This window comes from Aspergillus tubingensis (genome assembly GCF_013340325.1).
Source record: "Aspergillus tubingensis WU-2223L DNA, scaffold_2, whole genome shotgun sequence".
In the NCBI taxonomy this organism is placed as follows: Eukaryota; Fungi; Ascomycota; class Eurotiomycetes; order Eurotiales; family Aspergillaceae; genus Aspergillus; species Aspergillus tubingensis.
Genome location: NW_023336276.1, coordinates 1,799,770 through 1,818,317, shown reverse-complemented (window position 1 = coordinate 1,818,317; position 18,548 = coordinate 1,799,770). Strand labels below are relative to the sequence as shown.

Sequence of the window (18,548 nt, the reverse complement as noted above, 5' to 3'; positions counted from 1 at the left end):
TAAAATTACTTTTTAAATATAGATACTTACTCTACCAGATTAGTAATTAGCTAAAAATTATAAAATTAAATATATTAGAGTTTTATATTAGAACAGGCCTGTCTAGACTTTTTAATTAACTACTTAATTAACTGCTTAATTAACTTCTTAAATAATTTTATAAATAATTCTGTGAATAACTGCCTGGAAAAAATTACTTTTCAGAAATATTTAAAATATTTATATATATAATATTTTATTTAAGTCTGAGTTTTTCTGGACTTTTATAGTATTATTTTTTTATAATACTCAGAATACTTGCCTGCAAGTAATCTGAGAAAAAGATTTTAATTATTATTATACCTAGAAAAAGATATAATTTAATAAATAATAAAATACAGCTGTATGGTTATTTATATAATTTATTTATTTTAATAAATAATATAAAGCTTAGTATTACAGCTGTAATTAAAATATACTTCAAAAATCTGCTATAATAAATAATTAATAGTATTATGATCTACAGTACTACTATCAGAAATTCTGGTTAAAATATTTTAACTAAAATATCTAGCTAAAGTTATTCAAGCAGTTACTATAACAGCTTAGTTTTATTTCTTACCAGAAGACTTTTCCTAGATATTCTAGCCAGAAAATCTAGCTAGAATTATTTATCTGTTTTTATTATAGTAATAGAATTAACTATAACAATAAATCTGACTACCAGAAGATTTCTGATCTATATTATTTATATAAGATTTTTTTATATAGAACTCTATATAAGACTTCTCATAGAACTTTATATAAAAGTTCTAGTTAAATTATATACCAGATTTCTTATAGAAGCTGGCACTGGTAGAACTATAATATAAATATTAAAAATTATAAAGAAAACTAATATTATAAAAATTATATTAATTATAATTACTACAGGAGTGATTAAATTAAATTAAATTAAATTAAATATATATATAATTAGATTATCTGTATCAGGCTGCTTCTATTAAAAAATATACTTTTAAATTATTTTAAAAACTATGAAGATAAGTTTCTTTTATTTTTATCTTTATTTTATTTGATCAAGATATTCTTATCAGATATAATACTTTTCTAAATTAATCTAATAAAATTATTTATAATTAATATACTTATACAGACCTGGTTGTAACTTAATCTTATAATATTTCTTATTATAATTTTTAATATAATATAAGTATATTATCTTCTAAACTATATAAATAAGATTAATATACCTGAAATAATAGTAATAGCTATATTAAAAAATCTTATAATATAAATTATACAGCTCTGTTCTCAGAATAAGATTTTTTAAAAATATCTAATCTTCCAGAATACTATTTATATCCCGGAGATCCTAGAAAATAATAACTAAAAAAAAAACTATATTAAAATAATCTTAAATTATTATAATTTTATTTTATTAATAAAATCTAATCTTTAATATTTAGATTAATTTATAGTAAATTCTTCTTAAGCTGCTCCACTATCTTGGAAAAAAAAAGATAAAAATAAAATAAAAATATTATAAACTCAAGCCCGACACCCGCGGGCGAGCCCTGCCATGTCTAACTGTGACCCTCTCTACGCACACCTCCGGGCCCCTATGTTGTCAAGTATAAGCATTAAGCAGCACTGGAGGTGCTGCCTAACTACTGGTATATTTATATATAATATGTGGAACACCATACAGAAAAATTAAAAAACTCTATTTTAATCTGTAACCGTATAGACCAGATATACTAGCTTGTAACTTAAACATAATTTATGTTTAAATATTATTTTCTCACTGAAGTCCAAATTCAAGACCCAAAATACTCAATACAATCATACCGAATTACACTTTATAAGAGCTTGGTTTCTAACCTGAATGTTAATTATTTTGTCACTCTGTCTTAACTGTATAAGACTTTTATTTCTTGATCTGACCGTCAGCTGCTGGACAGGTTAAAGTTATGTAATATTAGGTATAGCCACTCCAGCAGCTGCTCTGCTAGTCAGAGTTAATATATTTATACAGGTACATCGTGGTAGTGGCTAGAGAGGCATAGTGATTCCGACAAATCGAACAATGGTTTCATTCTGGAATAATCGTATGGGAGAAAGATATTCCTGCTCTGGGAGGCAACAGTAAAGAAACGGAGTTGCAGGGCGTTTTCTCCGGGATGTCTGGTTATGGTCGATAATAACATTGTGTGCTGGGAAGTTGAAATCGAGGGGAGCACCGGGGGATCTCCCCCGCAACTCTTATAGATTTGAATCCAAAGTAGACAAGGGAAGGTAGACCTTATGGCTTGCGTGCGACACAGACCACACGAGGCATCGAGAGAGCAGCGCCCCGGGCAGCCTCGGTGCTGACCTCGGCCAAAAGCACGTCCAAATCACGGGCCTCCAGCTCCAAACCCTTAGCCCGGAGGGTCTCAGCAAACTCCAGCATGGTCATCAGATGTTGGTGGCCGTTGGCCATGATCAAGTCCCTGCGGTCAGTGAAGTGGTGCATGCAGGCGTCAACGAAGCCCTCGCGGGTGAGGATCTTGTCCAGGCGCATAACCCAGTCATGGCGGCCCTTGGAATAGACGAACTCGCGCAGGCGGTCGAAAGCGGGCGTAGGAGACGTTGGATCGATACGAGTGACGTGGGTGTCCGGGTAGTTGAGATCGTCCCACTGGATGTAACCGCCTGGTTTGAGCATGCGGTGGGCGTAGCGGATGATCGGGGTGGGGTCGCTGTTCTCCACCACTAGGATGAGCAGCCGGAGGTGTACCACCTCGTACTGCCCGACCAGAGGATCCGGCAATGGGGCCAGAATGTCGGCGTGGTGCAGGTGCACGTTGGCCGGCAGCCAAGGGTGGGGCGGTGCTTTGCGCAGGTCCAGGTCCAGCCCGTCCAGCTGCACGTCGGCGTCGGCGGGCAGGGTCTGCGCCAACTCCGTCAACCACAGCGCCGTGCCCGTGGCCAGGTCGGCAATCCGCCCAGTGGTGGGGAGGGGGATTGAGGGGTGCAGGGTGAATCCAAGTGAGGCCCTCCACAGGAAGATCTGCAGGTTCAGGCGGCACATGGCCAGGGAATCGTGGCCCAGGGTATACCCTTTGCCGTCGGCTAGATGAAAGCCAGCCGCTTGAGTAAAGACGGTCATTGCTTGGGCTTGGCTTTTGTGGTCTGGGTATGAGACTTAGGAATTTAGTGAAAGGGAGTGTGGGTGGCACGACAGGAATATATGACCGGTGCATCGGTCCCTCTAAGCTTAGCGGAAGCAAAAGCCACTAGGGTATATAATCAGAAATAATGATCCGTGAGTAAGCCATATAGACGGCCCTGAAAACCATAAATTCAGCCCCCCCCCTTAAGACAGACATGGATGGACACAGCCTTGACCGAGCAAATTACAGCATAAAATCATGTCAGCCATGTCATCACTTGTGGTGGGACTTGCCGTCGGCGCCGGCACAGGCCCGGAACTGGCCGCGGTGTTCGAGCAAGTCATCCACGCCCTGGCCACGCCATATGGGACAAAGATCGACTTCTTCCGCTCCAATCGGATCTACAATTCGTATTCGTCGCTGCTCGCCGCTAATGAGACCGACGCCGTGACCGAGGAAACGCGGCAGGACACCATCCACTACCGGCAGTTTTGCGAGGAGGCCGCCGCGCGAGGCGTGCGAGCCATCTTCCGCACCTCGATCTCGGCGCAGGCGCTGTATATGGTGCGCGAACAGCTCGAAGCCGTTAAGTGCGAGCATTACTGGCAGAGTCCGACCAAGTCGCTGGTGCTGGTCCGTGACCAGGCGCAAGGATTCTACGGGGGAATCAACGAGGTGGAGAAGGATGGCAAGGCCGTGTCGCGCACTGTCCATTTTCGCAAGGTCATCTTCGACCGTATCATCGCCTTCGGCCTGACTCGTGCGCGGCAGCTCCTGGAGGCACGAATAACGGGGGCGGCAGCTGCTATCGACACTATCACACTCGTCTACAAATTTCACCTGTTTGACGGGCTATTTTTACAGTGGGCGCGCGATTGGGAGCAGACCCACGGGGTCACCGTCCGCTGCGTGCAGGGAGACACCATGAACCGGAACCTGTTGGCAGCTGGAGGGATCGAGGGCCACCAGGTGCTTATCGCTGCCAATGAGTATGCAGATCTGATGCAGACAGTGCTTCTGGACCGGTTTGGGCTCGGGGCCCAGGAGGGAGCATGTGCAGAAAACATCTATCTGCATCCGACGGTGCAGGGGCTGAGCGAATGGCAGACGGCGCATGGATCAGCGGACGATCTGACCCGACAGGGCATTGTCAATCCCACTGCAACGATCCGGGCCGTCGCTACAATTCTGGAGGACAAAGCGCTTTGTGTGGGAGTCAAGCGTATCACGGATCTGGCCCTCCATCAGTTAGCCGTCCAGGGCTTACAGACCCCTGATCAGGGCGGCTCGGCCACTACTTTGGCATTTGTGGAAGGATTCTTGGATGCTGCTGCGGCTTTATCGGCTGCTACACCTCCAGCGAGTCTTGCACCAGCTGCATCCGATACCGCGCTGGTTGTGGTGGACTTCCAAAACGACTTTGTCACGCAGTATCCGCATCCGCACGACATGGAGCGGGTCAGTGCCAACATTGCACAGCTCGTGGATCAAGCCCGCCAAGCCCATACCGAAGTCATCTGGGTTCGATTCCATGGAGATCCGGAATATCAGCCGCGAGGCTGGCGCCAACGCGACCATGAACAACATCGCACGTCATGGTGTCTGCGCGGAACATGGGGAGCCGAGCTGTTCGGGGCGGTACAACCTCGTGCGCAGGAACGTCAGTTTGAGAAGCGAGCTTGTTATGACCCATTCCTAGCTCCCGGATTCGAACATTATCTGCTGGAACAGAATCTAGAGCACCTGGTGGTGGTGGGGCTGTTCACAGATGTCTGTGTCGATGCCACAGTGCGCGGCGCCTTCCAGCGGGGATGGTTGACGACGGTGGTAAAAGGCTGCACTGCTGGCCATCATTTCACTGAAGACCAATGGTTGGCGTACATGCAACGGGTGTACGGCACCAGAGTCTCTGAAATTGGCGAGTTAGAGGGGGTTTGGGGGCCGGAGCACGACCGACTAAGGATGTAGTTTAAATGAATACGAGGGCCATGCAGAGTCCGAAGAATTAGCGCTCCGGTAGCGCCGGCCCTAAGTAGAGGCGAAGGAATTGGGGCCATAGGAAATGTAACTGAATGGCAAGGCAATCTCCGACTTAATATATCCATCAATCCCATCCATCCGTTCACGCCATTGCCACTCATCCACTTCCCTTCTGGTTCAAGACTATGGATCCTTCTGTCTGGTACCACCGCGACTTGGGGTCCCGATTATCACCTGCTTGCCAGTTCGTCTATAACCGGTGGAGTAGCATCGCCGACACTGACCTTCCTGCGCACCTACACCGCGTCGTAAGTTGGACCCTGCCCTGCACCTACCCACGTATCTAATGTACACATACACCGGGCGACACTTCGGGAAGAGTGCTAATCTACTAATGGCTGTGCCTTGACCAATCTGCAGCGAGATCGAGCCTGGCCTGTCGGACAATACCCCTGCATCGGGCAATGGATGTTCCTGCTGCCAGGCCTGGCCGGCTTCCCTGAATTTCCCTCGATTCTGGACCTCGTACGACAACCACGAGAGGCAATAGTGCTCGATCTCGCGTGCGGACTTGGCCAGGACCTGCGGCTGCTGGCGGCCCACGCCGCCTACCCCGACGGCGCCCCGACGGCGCGCTGGTGGGCGGTTGACCTGGAACCCCGCCTGTGGGAACTAGGCTACGAGTTGTTCCGTGATCGCGATCGCATGGCAGCGCACTTTGTGGCCGGCGACTTTCGCACCCTCGATATCACCGCCGAATCATCGCCCCTGGCTCCGCTGCGCGGCAGCGTGGACCTGATCATCGCTAATCAGTTCATCCACCTGTTCGACCTGACCGATCAGCGGGAAGTAATCCGGCGGATCATTGAGCTGTCACGCCCGGGCACGAAGGTGGTAGGATACCAACAGGGCCGGCGACAGCCCCGCGAGGATGTGCGACCTTGGGGCACGATGTTCTTCCATAATCGCGACTCATTCGTCGCGCTGTGGGAATCAGTGCAGCGCGCAACCGCCACGGAATGGACCATGCAGGTGCGCGAGGTGGATCTACGGCGGGATTGGGGCTTGCAAGTGGAAGATGTGGCCTGGATGCCCGCGGATCAAGGCGGCTTGGAGTTTGTGTTTGTACGTATGAATTAGCTACAAGCAGCTAGGAACCAAAGGAAAAACAGACGAGTGGAAGACCAAGCATTGATTTCTTCACTCTCACTTAGCCTGGAATACCGGGAGCAGGTCGTCGACTAAGCCCACTGTCTCGGGGATGCGATCCACGAACGGTGCCAGGTGGCTGCATTCCATCTCCTTAACGATGAACTCCTTTTCGGTGTTGGTAATCATCCAGCGTTGCGCCTCCTTGGGCACCGCCTTGTCCGCCGTAGTGATGATAAAGGCAAGCCGTCCGGCGTAGGAAGCGTCTGTCCAGGCCGGAACAGGCTGTGGAGAGAAGAAGGCCAAGGAAGAATGGGGTTTCAGGTAGCTATTAAGATCGCCTAGGAGTGCCTGGTCAACCTCCGGAGCGAAGTTGCCGACTGGGTCGTCGACGATGTTGAGTTGCGCGGAGGGCTGCAGTGGGAGAAGGGATGGGCTGTCAGTGAGTATGTGAGGCCACGTGAAAGAAGGCAGAAGGACGCAGGATGCAGCATTGTTATCTCTCACCTTGTCGAGAAGGATCCAAGAAGGGAGTTGTCCGCCCTGAAGACCGGCGCAACTGTGGCCTTCAGGAACCACAAAGGCCGCCAGGAAAATCAGCCCTAGAATTCCTCCAGACTTGCCCTGCTGTTGTCTTTCCACCTTGGACAATCCGGAAGCAGCCGATGCGCCAGGCATGCCGGCGTATGAGTGCATTAACAGCACCACGTTTTGGCTTTGATCCTCAACCAAGTTGCGTAGCTCGCGCTGAATTGCGTCGCTGTCGGCTTGGCAGTCGGCTGTGGCAGGGTTGGAAGGATTGAGCGAGGGATAACCTGCCAAGTGCGTGCGGTAACCAGCTAGATTGAGGGCGACCAGGAAGGGCTGGTAGAAGTCCGGCGTGAGCCAGGCACCGGGTATCACGACGACAGTAGTCATTCTGAGGCTCTGGGGCTTTCGGAAGAGATGATTACGGTGCAGACAAAGAGAGATGCTTGAAGATGAGAGAATTGACGGTGATTAGGATTGGGTCCTGTCTGTATTTGTAATGGGATCTGGCAGCGCAGTCGGTTGTGGTCCCTGGTGGGATCCTGAGATCCGGCCCCTAAAGGAATCCCTGTCAAGCTCCGGCACACCCTGGTTCTTTCTACCCCTTTGGCGTCGGTCTTACGTGGGGCCCAAAGATCGAAGCCCCCATGTTTATAAATCCGCGCAGATTCCGCTGACTGTTGTCTTGTCGATTTGGATTGATTGATAGACCTGGAAGTGCTATACCATGGATCTCACCCCTCCAGCCGGCTTGGACCTGACGGAATCCAAGCGTCCGGAACTGTATGGAGCCTACTCCGTCACCTATGCCTTGGCTCTCCTGGCCTTTGGTCTCCGCATCGTGTCGCGCACGCTGATCTCCAAAGCAGGTCTGTGGTGGGATGATTACCTGGTCTGCATCGCGATGGTATGTTTCCCCCTCGCTCTTGGCCTTCCCTTTGCATTTCATGCTTCAGCCTCCCCCATCCCCACTGAGCGGGATGCAAGCCACTAACCGGACTTGTGCAGCTCACAGCAACAGCGAATTACGCCACCATGATCGACTGGGTCAATCACGGCGTAGGGCAGCACATCTACTTATATGGACTCCCGGGTCTTCATCACTTCCTCTTGAACCTTTTCATCGTCGAGATTTTGTACACGCTGTCGATCTGTTTCACCAAATATTCAATCCTGATGTTCTACTGGCGCATCTTCGGCATGAGCAACATCCGGTACCCGATTTATCTCATCGCTTTTGTCGTGACGGGGTGGGGCTTGGGGGTTATTTTAACAACCATCTTCCAGTGTCTCCCGGTGCATGGATTCTGGGACAAGACCATCCCGTCGCACTGCGGCGTCAATGTCAACAACTTTTTCATCGGCAACGCCGTCCCCAATATCCTCACCGACTGGGCGCTCCTGACCCTCCCGCTGCCTTATGTTTGGAAGCTGCAGCGTAGTGCTTCGCAGAAGCTAGCTTTGACTGGAGTGTTTATTATGGGTGGATTGTACGTTCATTGTCATTCCTATTCCCCTTTCTACCCCCAATAGCTGTAGTAACATCGAACTAACCGGGTCGGGAAAACCAGCATTTGCATCATCTCGATCGTGCGTCTCGTCATCATGCTCAATGCATACAAGGTACCCTCGCTGGACGAAACATGGGTCTTTGTCGGACCCTCGAAATGGACGGCGGTGGAGACAAACATCGGGATCGTGTCTGGTGTGTTGCCGCTTCAACCGTTCGCCATATACTTTCTACAGGCTAATTACGAAATAGCATGCTTACCCTCGCTCCGACCGGTTATCACACTCATAAAGAAGACTGCCTCCAGCACGAATGGCGCTTCCCGAGACGAGAGTTTGCAGGAGAGTTACAAACGTTACGGTAGTCTCCATTCGAGCGGCAAGCGCGGCAAGCGACTTGGAGAGGATGAGACGGCCCTGACGCTCACGGCTATCTCAGTGCAGACCACGCTTGACGTGGAATCATCGTATTCTGTGGTAGCTCGGTAGGGGCTCAGGGATCATGGTAAATGCTTCCGGAGTTCCTAGCTAGATTAGGAGTGAGAGATGAATACTATGATAGAAGAGGAAGGTACCAATGCCAAGTAATACGGATGAAAGAGAATGAAATCCAATGTCAAACTAACCCTTCGAATCCTAATCCGGTCCTGCAACGTTCCCTGGCCGTATGAAGCGTTCCACTCACACCCAACAGCTTGGCCAGTAGCCTGCCCGTTTAATCTTCTTAATACACATTCCATCTGCTTGCGTGCCATTGAGATATGTCTCTCGACCTGCTTGCAAACAGACTGTTTTTGATAATTAATTTTCTTCGGAAACGTTAAAATCACAATCGTAGTATGATTCCTATTAGAGGCAGCCGGTTGGGGAAACTCGGCCGGTGGAACCCGGCAGGGAAGACCTGCATTGCGGGGTTTAAAAATTGATCGGCCAATCAGGGCAGAATTACTGGTATGATCCAATGTTTAGTTGCCTAGCATAAAGGCAGGGTAGCTTCCTATTCTCCAAGTTTTAGGCTTTTTATGGCTTTGTAAGGAAATGATGGAAGGCTGCAGAGCAAGGATGACGCATATGACACCACCAGCCAGTGAATCATGTAGTAGTAGTCTACTGCCATTTACCCGCAAACTCCTTCAAGACTTACATTTTAGAATGAATGCGTGTATCGTGACCTCAGTGCTATATTATAATCTGAAGTTGTAATATTTAATAGTGTATAAGCTATCAAGAATATAATCACTAAAGACTCTAGCGGGCCTTCTCATGATCTTGTAGAAGAAAATTTAATTCAGATAATGTATTTAACCTCAATACCCATGTACCGATACTTACTAGAGATGTTGAAGATAATATGAGTGTTTATTATCTTAAATCACATAACATAACTCCCGGCTGTGCCGGCCACCCGCCTGCACCGGCCACCCATCTACTATATATCTAATACAAGCAAGAACGGAGCTATTTAAACAATATTATTATCAGCAAAGCCTATATATTATTATTTATTATAGAGGTTTAAATACTGATTTCTTTTATAATTAATTATATAGTATTTACTATAATGGGGAGATACCCGAGCAGATAAATAAAATATTATTTTCTTTATCTAGATCTTTTTTAGTTATTATATTTTAATTCTTGTTTCCTGGATCAAGATACCTTTTTTAAAAATTATTTATTACTTTAATTATTTTTTCTTTAAAAGTTACTTTTCATGTACAGCATGTAGATTCTGGTTCTTCTTTACTAGAATTACTATATTATCCAGTGCTAACTCACAGCCTTTAATAACTTAATTTATAAGTACTTTTATAAGACTTTAATAATAAGTAGAATCCTGCCTTCCTGCTCCGCTGCATCTTTTAATACTTTAGATTATTTTAGTAGTATAATTAGTGGTTGAATAGCTTCAAGTAAAGGAAAGGAGGGGGGGTGTTTATATATAGATTCAAATATGTTGGGTGTATAGTAGATGGGTGACTGGTGCAGGCCGGTGGCCGGCGCGGCCGCGAGTTATGTTAAGACAATTAATCATAATATCGAAAGAAAACAAAATAAAAATTCATATTTAATACTTGTAATAGAGACAAGCCTTTCATAGTACCCCATCATATCCCAGAATTTTTCAATTTACCTAAACTGACCTGGCCCTCAGCCAGTCTATATGTATTAATCAAGATAATATTATCATCTATGCTGTTTTTCCACTTGGGGTCCGGCACCCTAATAGCATTTTACTAGAATCTCTTTACTTCTCTGATATAGACTGCCTTGATCTATCACATCTGTAAACTCACATGACATCAATAATTTATCTCCATGGTATCGTAATTCATACTAGATTATATCTGTTCGAATAGATAGACAGATAACACTCATGCTATTCTAGGTCTCAATTCAATCACTGGCCCATCAACAGCAGTAGTTACTCCAGCCTTGAAGTCATACTCACAACTGGTATCTTCCTTGCAACAACGCTTGTTTCTTGCAAGACGCAGGTCATATCTCCACAACACCCTTGCTATTGCTAGATTTACTTCTGTCCAGGCTAGTCTCCAAGCAACACACTTCCTTGGTCCAACACTGAATGGAACAAATGCCATTTGCATCTTCTGTTGGCTCATCTCATTGCCATCAAGCCACCTTCCAGGCTCGAATCTATCTGCATCGTGGAAGTATGTTTCGTTACGGTGCACGGTATAGGCAGCTACACCGACAGTTGTTCCTGCAGGTACATAAATGCCGTCGACTTCCATGCCACCGGAGAGGACTGTTCGCGGGAGCAAATTAGGTGCAGGGGGCGTAAGTCTCATTGCTTCATTGATGCAAGCTCGCAAGACAGAGCAGTCCGGAGATGCAAGGACAGAAGATGCTGTTATTGAGGACTCCGCAGGGAACGTCATTCGGATAACTCTTGTCAGATGCGCCAAGATATTTGAATCATGAATGATGTAATTTATTGTAGCAGAAAGAGCAGTAGCGGTTGTATCGGAACCTAGAACATCTCAGCATCATAAAGTAAGTGGAAGGTGAAGGCTAGCTGTTTCTAGTAGGCGCAGCTTCTCTGCAAAATATTCTTTAACATACCTGCGACGAGCAAGAGCATCGACTCAAGACCTAAGTCTTTTCGAGTAAACTGCAATCCAGTCTTCTTATCTCTTGCATTCAGCATTGCGTTGAAGATGTCTTTCTGTTCACTATTGTTGCCAACCTCCATTCGTGCAGCTGACTGGGAGCGTGTCCACCTCGCCGCAGCCAAAATCTCCTTGTACTTTTGCCTTAAAAGCAGACAATCCAGCTTAAACTTTATGAAATAAGGTTGAAAGAGTCCCTACGGCATATGTTAGGTCTATCCTGGTATTCGGGATATCAATCGGTGAAGGAACACACTATTAGGCTCCGTTGGGATATTTTCCGAATCACGGAAGGGAACCAGCGCATTTCAGTTGAGTTCAACATGTCAAGATCATTGCCGTAACTCAGATCAGTGATTATGTCAAAAGCTAGCCAGTCGCACATTTGCGAGATATTCTTAGGAGAGCTCCACCCAGATTCAGAATTGGTATCCGTAAGAAGGTTGTCGACAAAGCTGGATATCTTTTCTTGGATTCTGTCCTCCATATCTTTGATACTCTGGTCTGAAAATGCCTGCGCCAATATGCGACGCTTGAAGGTGTGGATGTTCCTAGAAATCGCGGTGAGGGTATTGGGGGTATATCGACTTGGGCTCATTGATGCGTAACCTTCTGACTTCTGGACATTGGCCCTGACTGCATAAATGTCGCTCACAGCCTTGGAGGAGTTGAAGGAGAGGGAATTTGGCCCAAAGCGCACGATTTCACCTAATTGTGTTTGCGGGCCGGTTACTCTGGGGTTCATTTCAATATGCCACATCACTTACCATATTTCTCATGCCATTCAAGGTCCATCATGTGTAGGTCACCTCGCCATGCATAGAATGCTGCGTACCAATCGGTCAAAGCTCCCATCCAAGGTCCCGGGAACCTCGCTAGCGGATGGAAACAGAGTCGGTATGTGGCAAGTGACAACGCCTTCTATTGTCAGAAAATGCAGCATATCCAGATGGTCATGACCTACATAGCAAACGAGTGCTATCACGCCGATTAATATGAGATAGAAATCCATGATCATTGGTTATAGGGTGATTCCTTAGGCTGCAAGCTAGATGAATTCTCAAAAGAAGACCTCATGACAGGAGTAAGACTGGACAAGTGGAAGTGACCTTGTGAAGAGCGGAGGGTCTTCGATGTGATAAACCATGACTCGGGTAGCGATTTGGCACCCTACGCATACGTGCACGGAGCTGAAAATTTTGCATGGTATAAACAAAGTAGTAGTTCAGTGGTTCAAACCTACACAAGTCATGAGCCTCGAGAGTAAACCCTGAAAGATCCGCTCACTGCCCACTCTAAGTTGAGGAGCTGAGTCCGCGGTGGAGCATTGATGGATGCATCATATCATTCTACTCTGCCATATTGAGAAAGCAATCGGACAGATCATTCAGTTTGATACACCCCATAGCTGAACAGTGGAGTCTTAGCTGAGATGTGGAGTGGAGAGGAGTGGGTCGCGCTAAAGAACAGCGGGAAGAGTCATCGGAATGGCCGGCACAGGACATCTCACTGTGGGAGATTCATAATGACAGCATTGGCAGGAGTAAGCTCGTCAGAGCTTATCCAACCTTTCAATAACCTCCTGCATATGCCATGGGTATTTTGGTCCCTAGGGATCCAATCCTGCACAGGACGTCGAAGTCGCTTGTTCGTTTCGGATGTGTGCGCGGACCATAACTTCGGTAACCATTGGTCCCAATGGTTCGTCACAGCCCATGTGGATCCGATCTAAAGTAGATCTTGTCTGGCGAAGATGGAATATTCCCGACAACGAGTCAGAACTCCACAAAACCGTGCTGATAAATTATAGTGGGGAGGTGATGAAAACCAAACTTTACAGGATCGGCCCTCCGACTCATTGTCCGATCGGGGGGTCAAAGGGGGGAGGGGGTTTATTCTCGCATAAAGGCGTCTTATACGGGCACCCAAATACCGTACAGATCCTAGCTGTTCACACACTTGACAATCAGACACTTGCATAGCAGCAGGAACATATGCTGGGTTGTTTAGCAAGATGTCATACCCTTATCTTATCACGGACCATGTTATAGACGCACAATACATGAGAGAATATCCTCGAGCCACAGCCAGCCAAGATACTCCGTTAAAACTCTGCATCAAGCAATATACCCCCATAAATAACCCAGACCCCAAGAATGGCGACCTGACAATTGTCGCTGCCCACGGGACGGGTTTTCCCAAGGTAAGGGACCGGACATGGCAATGAGAATAAGTACTGAGACGTGTACAGGAACTCTACGAGCCCCTCTGGGAAGACCTTTATGCCAGGAGCAGAAAGGAAGGATTTAACATCGGCTCTATCTGGATTGCTGATGCTACAAATCAAGGTGTCAGTGGTATTGCTAATGAAGCTGTTTTGGGCAACGACCGTCAGTGGTAGCATCAATTCTAATTTCTTGTACGCGTTTATGGCTAAATTGAAGCAGCATCGGCGTTCGATCACAGTCGGGACCTACTTCTCATGATGAATCATTTCCGTCACAAGATGACCCGACCCATAATGGGGGTTGGGCACAGTCTTGGTGCAACGCAGCTGTTAGTTTACCTATCCCAAAGGTGCGATTCCTTCTAATCAGTGTCCTACCAGGGTTTTTCTTTCCCTGATGCATCCCCGCATACTTCAATCTCTCATTCTTATCGAACCATACATTATCGAGAAGAATACTGACGCAGATGCTCCGCTTCTCGTTCACCTCACCAAGCACAAGCGCGATGTTTGGCCTTCACGGACCGCAGCGGAAGAGAAGGCTCGGCAATACCTGCGGTCCTGGGATTCCCGGGTCCTCGAACGCTGGTTCCAGTGGGGCTATCGGGAACTTCCCACCGCCATTTATCCCAAGGACGGTGCGCTTGGCTCTGAGGCGCCGGTTACTTTGACAACAACCAAGTTCCAGGAGGCACTTATCTATGCGCGTGCGAACCCACACCGGCATAAGGAGCTGGGTATACGAACTGAAAATACAAACGACCGCCTTACAGAGCCCCCTCATGATCCCCTGTTCTTCCCTGATGTGATGGCCGGCTTGCCACCTGGTCAACAAGCATATCGGCCTGAACCTATTGTGGCTGGGAAATTGCTACCACACCTTCGTCCTTCTGCTCTATTTCTGAGTGGGGCATCGAGCCCATTATTCAAATCTGGACTTCATACTACCATGGCAGAAAGAACAGGAAGTAGTATTGGAGGAAGTGGAGGTGTGTTGTACGATCGCGTCCGACATATATGGGTTAAGGGTGCTGGTCATGCTTTGCCTCTGGAGAAGGTGGATGTGACTGCAAGCACTTTGGGAGAATGGATCCAGAAAGAGATGGAACGATGGAGGACTGATGAGGATCGCATTGCGGCCGGATGGGAAGATTTGTCGCCGGCAGAGAAATCCCGGCCCACCAAGGAATGGGAGAAAGTGATGGCGGAGTCATTGGCCTTCCTACGCAATACAAAAGGTGCTAAATTGTAGACCTTTTATTTTCTAGACCATGATGACCAATGAATTATGCTACTCTACATCCCGGCTCATTTAATCCAAGTCTTTGAGCGTTCAATCAGCATTTCTACGCAACTAATTGACATAACGAGTCAATTACCCAATTCAATTAGGTTTTGATTCAGCAGAACAATTAAAACTCCTCACCTATTGGATGCAGCTCATAAAATATATAGTATCGCTTTATGGTATCCCAATGTTAAGCAATGGTGATCTTCATGCAAAGATGGACTCTCCAGAGGCCCTAACCATACTTAAAATAACATTTCATAATAAATAACCCGTTTTTGTATTCTCTGACAACATTTTTAACGCTTCATGAGTGAAACTAATCTGTTGGCTGTACAATTACTCGGGCTTGACGTGCGGATATGATGTAAGCAGTCTATCCTTCAACCTGCTTACTAATTCTCCCCTGACTCTTGCAAAAATAGCCGCTATTAACATAATCCACGGTTAGGCGGCCCAGCTGGTAATACTATATAAGACTCTGTTTAAATATATGATGTCTCAACTATTATAAGACTAGAAGACTTAATATTATATAAATAGAATCTAAATTATATAAATAACTATCTAATACTTCTTAAAAACTTATATAAATTTAAATAGTATCTTATCATATTACAAAATCTGTAATTTATCTGTAATTTTGGATATATTAATATATATTCTATAATAAAATTTTTTAATAATCTAGAAAAATGATGTATTATTTATTCTGTTATATATTATTTATATACAAAGTTAGAACTGATTAGATTCAGTATTCGTTGAGATATAATAGATTCAAAAAGATATTTTTTATATGGGATAACCAGATGGGCCGCCTGACCGTGTGGGCCGTCTAACCGTGGGTTATGTTAGACCCAAGAAGATTATGCTTAGGAAGCATGTTCCTCTAGATTCTATATATATTACGGAAGTACTCAACAAGCACATCGAGCACATTCTCCACGGAGAATTTTATGATGAACCATGATTAAACTATCATCTAGCCTGTTTCCCAATCAGTAGATATTGTTATTAGAGACTTGTGACCTATATACCCCAGCATCAAGCCAGAAAGCTTCGATAAGAAAAGGCCAGAAACGAGCCCAAACTTAGGGATTAGGTCTCCCCAGTCAATCACTTTATAATCTGCCCGTAAATATCTTAACCGCAATATTGGAAGATGCACTGGAATATTGAATGCCTCTCCTGCCCTTCTAGAGAGAGAAGTGTATCCTTCAAGCTGCACAGAGCTAGCAAAATAGAGCCTTACTTCTCCAATATGGTCCCCGCCTGACCTGTTACTTTAGCTACCCAATTTACGCTGCGATAGCTTTATCAGGAGGTCATCTTCAGATGCACCCTCTAGGACCGGCTTCCAGACTGAGCTGTTGATATAGTATACCATTCTCCTCTGTGATGAATACACATCTCTGTTGACAAACGAGCAAGGTCCTGTGAGGTGCAATGATAAGTGTGTTATGCAGACAGCATCTCGGGCTGTAGGGTGTCCACATCACGGAATATTATGTGGATTAACTAGCCTGGACCTGGGTCTCTTCGCTGTTTGTATCCTTTCAAGCCGCCTGGTGCATATTATCACCAACATGATTATGACGCTACAGTTACCTATTCAGAGATGTTTTATGTCGCGTTAGATGCTATCATGGTGTCCAGACCAGCGACATCCGTGGACCTATGGTGTTACAATTTTACATTCTGCGCTCAGATTTGGTAGCCATGACAGCCTTAAATCACTATGCAAGATACACAGGACAATGTACACTTCTACTAGAAGATCAAGTAGGGCTGTCGCCATGAATCTATCCTAGTTTCACCTTGGAAACCCGAGTATTGGACTTCAACGAAGGCCCCAGCGTTCCCGTATTATCACTATTTCTCGCATTACATGGAGGAAATCAATTAGGTGTGTAGTATTTATATCACGATTAGTCACTGACTGGGCACTTTTGTATCGATGTAAGCGGTGTTTCATATTCAATACTTGAAGTTGAAGTAAGGAGTTCTAATTATTCAGAGCCAGCAACAATATCTCCCTGCTCGACAATACAATCACTCCAGAGGCACAACCGGTATGGAATGTGGGCGTCTATTTATCATGAGTGGAGAATTGTCTCCGTCAGCTAGTGGATGAGATTTGTAAGTCCCTGTCGTGATTGCAGGAAGACGCCACACTCTTCATTGCCAAGAACACAGTTCAGAAGAAATCATGCCATAGTGTTGCAGTCTCAAAATGAATAGGCGACACCGCTTTCCAACAAACACAGGTTACTGCTATCTGAGTGACCACGGGAATTTCAGAGGCTTGTTCTTTTGTAGATAATAAATCGCAGACACTATTATTTGTGGTCGTGTTCATGGTCATGGTCTTGTATATCCGGCCGCCCATTGATCCAATCCGAGTGCAACGCCACTCCAGCCCCCGTGGTAAGCTCATCCAGGCCTTCTTCCTGTTTTAGTACAGCCATCAGACAGTGCTCAATATGCCCCACATTGTTATATCTTCTCTCGATTGTTGTTCCCAGCTGCTGCGACAAGAACATTTTCTTCCAATAATACATACAGTGCACTAAATGCCACCTGCGGGTCGTGAAAAAGACATTTTTTGCCTCTCCCCCCCCTACCCTAGTATCAGGAAGTAGAGACACCTCTTTCAGTGACAGCGGTCGCGTCATGTTCAGATCAGCAAAGTAAGGCCAGCTTCCATCCGGATTTGAACCCGCCTTTTCAAAAGCCAGGGTGAGGTTGTCGTTCCGACAAGATGGCGGAAGCCACGCCGCAGCTAGAGAATCATATTTGCAGTTGTTTGAAAGGGCCTCGGTAACGGTGTCTCCGCAATTACAGGATATATCTGGCTCGGTTTGTGTGTTTGCATGGATATGGATGTAGTTCATAGTGTAGATCCTACTGAATGCTTGGTAACACAGATCAATGACCCCAAATGTGGCAAGAAGAAGAAGTATAATGGTCGAGATCCCTTCCACCTTCAGATACCTAAGCCTCCGCTTAGGCGTATCCTTCACAATAGGAAGTGATTCGAAGCTTGAGCGCTCAGCAATTTGTTCGTACATCATGTGATTATTCGGTATATCGCAGGAACGGGAAGGCATTTAGGCAGCTTAAAGAAAGAAATGTGAGATGACTTGATGGCGAGCTTACTTCCTTGATCTAATCCTCTTCACGAGAAGTATATATAGGAGACGAAGACCCCCGAACGTATGTACATTGTAGATCCTGCACCTTTTGTGGTACTTGACGACGTGTACACGCATTGACGCTATTGGGGCGTCTCATGGCTATAGGCACCTGATGACACAATTTTATGTTAAGCTAGAGTTTGGATGCCGTGCCTGGGCCCAGCCTGTACTTGTGGATTAGTCTGCATTCGCCCTTCTGCCATATCGCGGAACTGATCTCTATCCGCAGCTTGCGAGAACAGGTTCATAGCTCGAATCCCAGGCCACTACTCGGTGATGCTCGGGCGAAGGAATCCGACTTGGCTGGTAGCCCGGGCCTTTTCCTTTTGTTGTTTAGATGCCACATTGATAGTCCCGTCTAGGTGGGGAGAAGGCCAATCACCAGTACATGTAAGT

General features: G+C 46.1%; 8 protein-coding genes across 8 annotated transcripts; 4 read left to right on the top strand and 4 right to left on the bottom strand.

Annotated features, from left to right (window-relative positions):
* Positions 1-2,284: 2,284 nt before the first annotated feature.
* On the bottom strand, positions 2,285-3,133 carry AtWU_01207 (uncharacterized protein; the record flags this gene model as incomplete). The annotated part of the gene is made up of 1 exon (XM_035496322.1): positions 2,285-3,133. The coding sequence occupies one exon, from the start codon at positions 3,131-3,133 to the stop codon at positions 2,285-2,287; it is 849 nt and encodes a 282-aa protein (XP_035352215.1).
* A 262-nt stretch (positions 3,134-3,395) lies between these two features.
* On the top strand, positions 3,396-5,105 carry AtWU_01206 (isochorismatase hydrolase; the record flags this gene model as incomplete). The annotated part of the gene is made up of 1 exon (XM_035496321.1): positions 3,396-5,105. The coding sequence occupies one exon, from the start codon at positions 3,396-3,398 to the stop codon at positions 5,103-5,105; it is 1,710 nt and encodes a 569-aa protein (XP_035352214.1).
* A 197-nt stretch (positions 5,106-5,302) lies between these two features.
* On the top strand, positions 5,303-6,257 carry AtWU_01205 (class I SAM-dependent methyltransferase; the record flags this gene model as incomplete). The annotated part of the gene is made up of 2 exons (XM_035496320.1): positions 5,303-5,425; positions 5,538-6,257. 2 exons carry the CDS (start codon positions 5,303-5,305, stop codon positions 6,255-6,257), a joined length of 843 nt encoding a protein of 280 aa, XP_035352213.1.
* Positions 6,258-6,323: 66 nt separating this feature from the next.
* On the bottom strand, positions 6,324-7,184 carry AtWU_01204 (alpha/beta hydrolase; the record flags this gene model as incomplete). The annotated part of the gene is made up of 2 exons (XM_035496319.1): positions 6,324-6,680; positions 6,774-7,184. The coding sequence occupies 2 exons, from the start codon at positions 7,182-7,184 to the stop codon at positions 6,324-6,326; spliced, it is 768 nt and encodes a 255-aa protein (XP_035352212.1).
* Positions 7,185-7,521: 337 nt separating this feature from the next.
* AtWU_01203 (putative integral membrane protein) lies at positions 7,522-8,792 on the top strand (the record flags this gene model as incomplete). The annotated part of the gene is made up of 4 exons (XM_035496318.1): positions 7,522-7,701; positions 7,803-8,284; positions 8,366-8,499; positions 8,557-8,792. 4 exons carry the CDS (start codon positions 7,522-7,524, stop codon positions 8,790-8,792), a joined length of 1,032 nt encoding a protein of 343 aa, XP_035352211.1.
* Positions 8,793-10,678: 1,886 nt separating this feature from the next.
* On the bottom strand, positions 10,679-12,232 carry AtWU_01202 (cytochrome P450; the record flags this gene model as incomplete). The annotated part of the gene is made up of 4 exons (XM_035496317.1): positions 10,679-11,298; positions 11,391-11,634; positions 11,694-12,145; positions 12,205-12,232. 4 exons carry the CDS (start codon positions 12,230-12,232, stop codon positions 10,679-10,681), a joined length of 1,344 nt encoding a protein of 447 aa, XP_035352210.1.
* Positions 12,233-13,451: 1,219 nt separating this feature from the next.
* On the top strand, positions 13,452-14,916 carry AtWU_01201 (toxin biosynthesis protein; the record flags this gene model as incomplete). The annotated part of the gene is made up of 4 exons (XM_035496316.1): positions 13,452-13,640; positions 13,689-13,827; positions 13,885-13,993; positions 14,046-14,916. The coding sequence occupies 4 exons, from the start codon at positions 13,452-13,454 to the stop codon at positions 14,914-14,916; spliced, it is 1,308 nt and encodes a 435-aa protein (XP_035352209.1).
* A 2,378-nt stretch (positions 14,917-17,294) lies between these two features.
* Positions 17,295-18,026, bottom strand: AtWU_01200 (uncharacterized protein; the record flags this gene model as incomplete). Its single annotated transcript, XM_035496315.1, has 2 exons — positions 17,295-17,405; positions 17,580-18,026. The coding sequence occupies 2 exons, from the start codon at positions 18,024-18,026 to the stop codon at positions 17,295-17,297; spliced, it is 558 nt and encodes a 185-aa protein (XP_035352208.1).
* Positions 18,027-18,548: the final 522 nt, after the last annotated feature.